Source organism: Marmota monax, unplaced genomic scaffold, assembly GCF_021218885.2.
Source record: "Marmota monax isolate L192 unplaced genomic scaffold, Marmota_monax_Labrador192_F-V1.1 WCK01_AAM20220418_F8-fsc00004, whole genome shotgun sequence".
NCBI lineage: Eukaryota > Metazoa > Chordata > Mammalia > Rodentia > Sciuridae > Marmota > Marmota monax.
This window is the reverse complement of record NW_026692881.1, coordinates 28,659,880-28,668,383: the sequence shown is the minus strand read 5'-3', so window position 1 is coordinate 28,668,383 and position 8,504 is coordinate 28,659,880. Positions and strand designations below refer to the sequence as shown.

At 48.8% G+C, this 8,504-nt stretch overlaps 1 protein-coding gene across 5 annotated transcripts in view; it reads left to right on the top strand.

Annotated features, from left to right (window-relative positions):
• The first annotated feature begins 461 nt into the window (after positions 1-461).
• Positions 462-8,504, top strand: part of Afap1l2 (actin filament associated protein 1 like 2) — a 90,379-nt gene continuing 82,336 nt past the window's right edge. The window contains exons 1-2 of one of the 5 annotated variants that reach the window (XM_046449930.2): positions 483-612; positions 6,473-6,526. In XM_046449930.2, coding sequence (XP_046305886.1) covers positions 597-612; positions 6,473-6,526 — 70 coding nt within the window. In that variant the 5' untranslated portion in view covers positions 483-596. Of the gene's footprint in view, positions 707-772; positions 989-6,472; positions 6,527-8,504 lie in introns of those variants that run through there. The other 4 variants (XM_046449932.2, XM_046449931.2, XM_046449933.2 and 1 more) reach the window with 4 other exon arrangements.

Here is an 8,504-nt window from a genome sequence, read left to right as displayed (position 1 = left end):
GGGGGCCCCTAGAGTCAGGGGGCCCCCAAGTAAGGTCTGAGTGGCCTCCACCTCGACCCCCACCTCTCCTCTCGAGGTAGGGCCAAGGGCAAAAGCGCTCTGCCTCGAGGGTCAAGCAGGAGGCGCTCTAGGCACGTCTCCATCTCCGGGCTAGGACCTCAGTCTCCTCCTCCTGGCATTGGGTTTGCAGGCCCCGCAGTTGAGAAAACAGATCTTGGAGACCTACTGGAGCTTGCTCCTCCTGCAACCTCCCCCAGGGTGTGGGAACGTCTCAGCCTCGTTCCTCCCGCCGCCTCCCGATCCGGACTTGAAGGAAGTACTAGGCGGCCAGGGCAGGGAGCCGAGGCCGGGTGCGCACTGACTTGAGCGCTGACTGTCCGCGCGGGCGGGCTGCGGAGTTCCCCAGCGGGGGCGGCGGCACCGTCGCGCCCGGGTGGAGACCGGGTCCAAGGGCCCGGGGCGCGGCGGCAGCTCCAGGAGGTCCGGCCGTGAGCGTGACCTCACTGGGAGGGGCCAGCGCGGCGGCCTGGGCGCCGAGCCGAGCGCAGAGAGCGCAGCGCCGGAGCGGAGCTGGGAGAGCGCAAGCGGTGGACCCGATGGAACGGTACAAAGGTGAGGCGCGGGGTCCCGCGCAGCGCGCACCCACTCCCTTCCGCCTAGTCCTGTGCGGGGAAGAAGGGCTAGGGCTTATCCCGCCGGGATCCAGGTGAGCAAAGTCGACTGCCCCCGCCCAGGCGACCTGAGCCGAAGAGGGGGCGACAGAGGTGGGCTCCTGTGGCGGCCTCGGCCTGGGCCCTTTGACCGTCGCGGGAGCTGAAGGCGGCAGTCGGCATTGGGGTGGTGGCTACGCTTCCCACCTGTAGAAGGAGAGGGTGCGCTCCGCGTCCCCTCTCCAGCCATAGTTGGCCGCCGGGGGAAAAAAAAAGATGCCTAGAGTCAAGGGGCCCCAAGTAAGGTCGCAATCGTGCCGCGGTGCCGGGGCAAAGGGGTGAGTCGTTTGTTGGGTTTTCTCGCACGGGCGCCGGGTGGGGGGTTTCCTGCAGATCCTGGGAAAGAGCCAACTAGGGAAGAGGGTGCGGGAAGCGCCTGGGGTGGTGGGGTGGGCGCGCTGTTAAGTCCTGGCTAGATCGGGCCTCTCCTTTCGTCACGCAACTTGGGTAATGGTTTCTCTCTGAGCCCTTCTCAGATCCCACCACCCTAAGCTGAGTGGGGTGTGGAGGTTGGGGCCCCGAAAGAGGTGCCCAGCAGGTGGAGCGCCTGGAGGTTTCCCGGCCCAGGGGCTTCGCCGAGTTGCACAGCTGAGCGAGCTTTGGGTTTGGCCCTGGCCGGGAGGATCTTGGCCAAATCCTGTTGGGCAGGCCGCCCCCGTTGTGCCAGGTGCCCAGCTAGCTCACGTTTTCGGAGCCTGGGGGCTTGGACTCCAGAAGCCTTGGTTTGCGGGGCTTTTGAAAAAGGAGCTCGGAGAGCTGCCCCTTAAGCAGGACGCTGGCCCCGCCGCCCCTTCCCTTTGGAAAAGCCTTTTGCTCTCGTGCTGGGTTGGTCTTGGCCAAACCTGCCAGAGGAAATACTGCTTCTATATTTGTTTTCCCCTGGGATTGAGTAATAAAGGAGAATGGTCGGCTTCCCAAGGAATCTCACCCTCGATGGTTTCTTATTTCTGAAACTGACATAAAGGGACGTTTGGGACGGGCTTTAGTTCCCTAAACCACTATTGTCTTTTGACTTTCTTTTGCCTTTTCTCATCTGAGTCATTTGGTTACTGGTGAAGGCGAAAGAACCAAATCCTAGACAGCACTTCACCTGAACCAGTAGGGTCTTTGGCAGCCCGGAAGCTAGTGGGGGAAAGGGGTAACTGGGTTAAATTTGTTGACAGTGAATTTTTTTGTGACCGCCTCCCTGATGCCTCTCTCATGTTTCTAATCGGGGAGGGAGGGCATTAATCTCAAATTCTGCTGGGATCACAGTCTGTTTTGTTGTGGAATAAGTCTTTGTGCAGTCTCAAACACTGGAGGAGGTCACAGCCCCTCTCTGTATTCCTTCCACCCTTTGGGGGAATTCAGGATTTGGGTCACCTCCTGACTTGAAGGTGGCTCTAGAGTCCTTTCAGTTTTCTGAATTGTGAAGTCGAGAGGGTATCTGCCCCAGGATCTAGGGTCTGTGTTCTGAGCTACTTTCTCAAGTCAACAGATTAATTCAAGGACCAAGGTAACAGGTGCATTCTTGCCAAATGCCCAACTTCTCACCACTGATCGTCAGCAGGGTTCTGTGTTAATAGTTTCTGACTTGGCTCTTGACCTGATAAAGTCCTCTTAGTTTATCTTTCTCTGGAGGGAGTTGAAAATCCTCCCACCCTAGAAGAGGATCAGTTGGGGGCTTCTTGCCAACTAAAGAAGTGTAGTTTCCAGTTCAGAGTGTTTGTTTTCTGGTAACACATGTTATCTGCCTTACCGTTTTGCAGTAAATCAGACACAGTGATGAATGGACAATCTTGAGAATTCTCAAGTTTGCAGAGGGTAATCTAACTCATCAATTGAGCTCATCTTCCAATGTTGGACTCATGAGAAAAAAATCTTTCAGTTCTCAGTGTCATTATGCTATTAAGATTTTTGTTTTACCTTTCACCACGGAATTTTGTTCCCCCTCTCCCCCAGTAGAATTCTTGTTCTCTTGAGAGGCAGATGAGTTGTGCTTTGAACACTCACTGAATGGAAACATTGGTCTATGCAAAATGAATAATGCTGGGCTCCAGATCTGATTGGCAAGTGCCCCTTGGATAGAATCAATATTCTCTTGCTGGTCAGAGATTGAGGGCTTTAAAAAAATGTCAAATTGAACATTTGTGGAATAACTATAGCAGCTTAAACAAAAAAATGGAAAAAACAAGGCTTGTTTGGATTCTCAGAACCTATGTAAAAATTATAAAGAAAAATTCTTATGTGTAATGCTACTAAATTTTTTCTTCATTGTTAATTTTTTTCCCTTAAATACCTCCCCTCTTTCTACGTTCTCAGGGTTGAGCTCTCTCTCCCTCTCCCACATAGGTAGACTATCTCATCACTGTCTTCACATTCTCAAAATATTTTCTCTAATTTGTAAAGCTACTGTTTATAGGAGAAATTGCTTTTCCACCTTCCCCAGCCTGCATGTTACCCATTATACACACCCCCAAAATAGCATATCATTTTTAGGCTCTGGGCTGATTTTCCATTGTCATGTAGGACATAAAGAGAGGTCTAGAACTAAAGGATGGTGGAACCACTCTATGCCTAATACAAAAACAAACAAAACAAAACCAACAACAACAACAAACAAAAAACCTTCCAGACATCTCTTCTAGTCTTTTCCAAGCCCATCTGCTAGATAGCTATGACTTTAAGCAAAAATGGGTCCCACATGAATCTGTATAAGCAGTAAGACCCACATAAGTGTCCAGCCTGTGGTGCCAAGTCCTACAGTGTGCCTTGAAAAGGTGCCCATCTATGGGTGTTTCCATATTTATGACTCTCCTAAGAGCATCCTGTATCACTGTGCACGAGCCCATTGGCTGAACTCACCCCATGTAGTCAAGGATACTGGTCCCTATTGCTTTCCCAGCTGGTGAGCAGATCCAGGGCCAAATGCGACTGACCTACTATCTGTGGATTGCACTTGGAACATCACGCCGAAGCTTCCTGAAATTGCATCATATTTGGATCCAAAGGGGCCTGGTTGAGAGATTCAGACTCTGGATCAGAGAAATTGGTTGAAATTGAAATCCTTTTCCTGCGTTCTTTGGTTTCTGGGTCTAATCCCCTGCTTCCCCACTTAGCTCTAGGGCACTGGATATGGAAAGGAATGGCAAAGAGTCAAGCCAGGCAAATACTTGAAAACTTGTCTAGGAATTCTGAGATCTGTGATCAGAGAAGGTTGAAAAGGAAAAATGGATGAAGAGCAATGAGCAGATTGATAACATTTAATCCGCCATTCGGAATTATTTTCCACACCTAGAAGCTCTAGTTTTTTCCTATTGACATTCCACCTATGACAGTGGAATAATCTAGGGGCTTTAAAAATTATAAATGTCAGGGAGCAATATGAAAGTGCAGGCTCATCAGGGCATAGTGGCAACTCCTGTAATCCCAGCAGCTGGGGAAGCTGAGATAGGAGGATCTCAAGTTCAAAGCCAGCATTAGCAAAAGAGGAGGCACTAAGCAACTCATCGAGACCCTGTCTCTTAAAAAAAGAAAAAACAAACAAACAAACAAAAAAAGAACAGGCTCCACCTGACATTCTGGTTTAGTTGTCCAGGACGGTGGCTTGGGCATTGTAGTTTTAAAAGGTCTTCAGGTGATTATAATATGCAGTCAAAATTGAGAGTCATGCTTCCTTTTAAAAAGTGAAATGTCAAAATAGAAAAAAGTGCCATGGTCCTTTGGAATCGGGCAATGATTCCAGGGACCCCCCCCCCCCCAGGGATATCAAAATCCAAGGATGACTGAGTCCCTTACATGAAATGGTCTAGTAGTTGCAGATAACCTGTACATGTTGTCTCATATACTTTAAAGCATCTGTGGATTGTTTATCATATTAGATACAATATAAATAGTTGTTATACTGTATTGTTTAGGAAATAAGGACAAGAAAAAAGTCTGAATATGTTTAATACAGATGCAACCATGGTGTACCTAACTACATAAGCTACACAGTACATGTTAGCAACAACATACCTTTTTTTCTCAAAAATTTTTGATCTGTGGTTGGTTGAATCTGAGGATGCAGAACCCTGGACTATGAGGGTTGACTGTAATTATATAAACACCTTCCTCACCCAAAAGAAAGAAACGCAGGTGCGGATGAAGGGGATATCTTCTCCTAATCACAGGTTCCTTGACTGAATCTTGTGACACCTACAGAAATCTAGTGTAAGTCACCTTCAGCTATCATAGGCTTGAAGACGCTATGAGAATGCTGTTTAAAACAGTCTCCAATGTGGAATCCTAAGCTCACAGTTTGCTCATGGTACTTGACCCTAAACTCTCCTGACTTTGAAGCTCTTTGTGTGGGAGCCCTTGATGCTGTGGCACTGAAATGGTCTGAGACAGAAAGACTGAGAGGTCACAGTGGGTGCTGAAAGGCCCCTGCCGTGGGGTGGGGGAATTCTGCTTTGGGCCCTTCCCCTCTCCTGAAAGGGTGGGAGCTCTGGGAACTGGGCTGGATCCAGCACAATTAAAGGGCCAGGAGGGGCCACGGCTCTTCAAAGCTGAGGGAGCGGTGCCAGTTCTCTTCCAAATCCTTTTAATGACAGGAAATGTTTCTCTCAAGACTTCTGTCTTTCAGGGGAGGAAGACTTCCCCAAGTCTAGGGGGACGATGATGGCATGTTCTAACCAGACCTTTAGCAGAGATAGGAGGGAGCACAGTCACTGACCAAGGGGGTGGGCAGCAGCTCAGGAACCCCAAGACCCATGTGCTCTCCAGGCCTCAGTTTCTCCATCCTGAAAACAGCCTCCAGTGTCCCCCCATGTGACTTTGCAACCACTCTTCCATGCTAGTTGCTCTGTGGTCACTGAGGAATCTTTGGAGGGAGGACATTTCTTGGGGAGGGGAGCCAAGTGAGGAGGGACTGGAGCTGGGTCACCCAGCAAGGGTCAGCTTAGGATTGTGATTCTTATAAATAAGACCAACTTCCTGTGGAGAGCTGGAGAGTCGTAGACTCAGTGGGAAAGGGAATGCCCTAGACTATGTGAGGAATTCGTTTCTTAAGGACTCATGTGTGACTCTGTCTCCAAAGATTGTTAAGTCCGGAGCCTTTGTCTGAAATAGATTTATTTACTCCCATTAGAGAGACAGGTCAACTGAGCCGAAGAGATTAAGCAACAGTTCAGAGCGTCAGAATCAAGCTATACTACCCCTGAGAACTGAATTTCTAAAGGGAGAATTGCTATTCAAGAATTTATTTAGAAAGAAGTGTTCAAAACACTGTCCTATCATTCATTATCAGTGTCTCTTCAGCCAGGAAAGGACTAGCTACTAATTTAAACTCATCTCAGCTTCAGGACCTGCCCACCTGTTTCTTCCACGATTCTGCCCTTAGTTTCACCTGTGTCCCTCAATACTTTTGGTACAGCCTCATTAATGCCCCACACGTTGTGGGTATTCGACAGATACTTGGTGAATTAGTCACGTGGTCTTGTAATTATGTGAATATATGTTTTCCCTGTGAGGCCGAGCTCTTTCGAGACAGGGACTTTGTCTTTGTGACCCTCCCCAGCCTCTGGCACGTTACCAGGCATAGGTAGGGTCTGGGACATGATTGGTGAGGGAATAAATTCCAGGCACAGGGCCCGTGTTGACCCTTGCCCTGACCCTCAAGAGCAGACTGGATCACAAAGCGGAATGAAGACAAATCTCAAAGCCACATTTTGGAAGAGGAGAGGAGCTTGCGGTGGCTGCCTGGGGCTGCCCGACTTGAGCCTTCTTTCTGTCTGTTCCAGCACAGGGATGCTGCTGTCTGGTGGTTCAGAGAAGGATCCTGCAGGTTTCTACTTGTGAGTATGAGGCTGGCTTTGCCCTCTGCAGCAGCTCTGGGGACTGCCACCAGGCTCCCAAGGGCACAGACCTGGCTCCCTGGCTCAGCCCGTGCTCTGGGGAGTCAGCCTGGGCACTCAGGGACTCGGGCTTCTAATCTGGCTTTTGCCACTAACTTGCTGTGTGACCTTGGGCCAGTCAGTTACTCTTTCTAGGTCTTGTTTCCTTCTTTGTAAAAGGGAGGATAATGGCTACTAATCTGCCTCCCAGGCTGCTTGGAGGAATAACTTGGAAACACTCTTGGTAAATACATGAAGAAGGGGAATGTTAAGTTGATTCAGGAGAGCAGATACCTTCTGTGATGTGGTTCTGCCAAACAGGTGGGAGTCCTCACAGTTACTTGAGGCACCAACTATCTTGTGCTTTACAAAGCCTTTGGGAACTCAGAGTTGGGGCTTCTCAGCCAGTTCCCAGGCATCCTTGCTTCCCAGAGACAGCACTTGTGGTCCTTCTATGAAAACTGAAAGGAGACCCCAAGGAACTGCTGATTTTTAGCCTTATGTGGGGAGCTGCAGCCTTGTCTTGCCTGACTTCGCTGATGTCTCAGTAAGTTTATGTAGGTGAGACCCTTAAATTCTAACAATGGCTTTGAGCTCCTTGCTAACTTTCTGTTACTTGGTTCTCACTTTCTCTCTAGTTAATCTTAAAACTAACTAAAACCTCCACTGAATGAGGGGTGTGGAGAATGCAGAGAAGCACGGGAGAGCCAGCATCCATCTGGATGCATTATAGTGCACTGGAGCCAGCACAGAATAGGGCAGGGCACGATGATGTCAGAGCTCTTGACGGGAGCTAAGGGTCAGAAGACAGAGAGGGGCACCTTGGGCCACAGAAGCCCTGCTTTGCTGTTTTCTAAATAGACCCCCTCATTGTCTTCTACCTTTTCTGAAGCTCTCACGTGGACTTCCAGGCCTGGTGGTGGGTGGTAGGCAGGTATGGAAGCTCAGCCCAGCAGATTGCAAATCAGCCTTCTGATCCTGATTCAACCGAGAAAAGAGAGTCAGCTGTGAGCTGGAGAGAGCGCCCTGCTGTGCACCAGAAGGACTCACTGTGGGCAAACCTGCAAGCCTGCTCTGGGGATAGCTTTTCCAAGTTCCATGACCAACTGTCCTGGTTTTCCTGGGCAAACTGAGATGAGGGTCACCCTATTCCAAAACCCTGGCTTTATTAAATGCCTCTAAATCAATTATTTGTTTTCTTTGTAGCAAAGGCCAGCTAGAGCAGTCACTCAGTCTCTTGATTAGAAAGTGAAAGTCCCAGGCTTAAAAGAAGAAAATCATAACCAACTGCTAGGGATACACAGCAGGATGTTAAGCTAAGAAAAAGAGGCCAGACTCAAGAGTCTACACACTGTGATTCCATTTATACAACTTTCTGGAAACGGCAAAACTACATATAGGGAAAGAAAGACCTAAACTGTGGTTGCTGGGGCGGGGCGGGGCTGGGGAGGGGTGGACTACAAAGGGACAGGAGAGACATCTTTGGAATGATAGAAATGTTCAGTATCTTTATTGATTGGTGGTGGTTACATAGCTCCATGTATTTGTCAAAACTCCAAACTATGTAGTTAAGAGGGAAGTTGTTTTTTCTTCTGTGTATGAATCATACCTCAGTAAAGCTGCCTTTTAAAAACACCCTATCATATTGTGATTCTGTGGCAGATGATGAGGAAGGATCCACTAAGGGTAAAGTTGATTATTCCAGGTTGAAAACAGAAGCCAAGTTTTGGTGAGGTTGTGATGGAGATGGAGTAGAAGAGGGTGAAGAGTTGAGGTACAGGGCTGGGGTTGTGGCTCATCAGTAGAGCGCTTACCTAGCATGTGCAAGGCCCTGGGTCCGATCATCAGCACCGCATAAAAAGAAATAAACAAAATAAAGGTATTGTGTCCAACTACGATTGAAAAATAAATATTAAAAAAAAGAATTGAGGTATAAAAC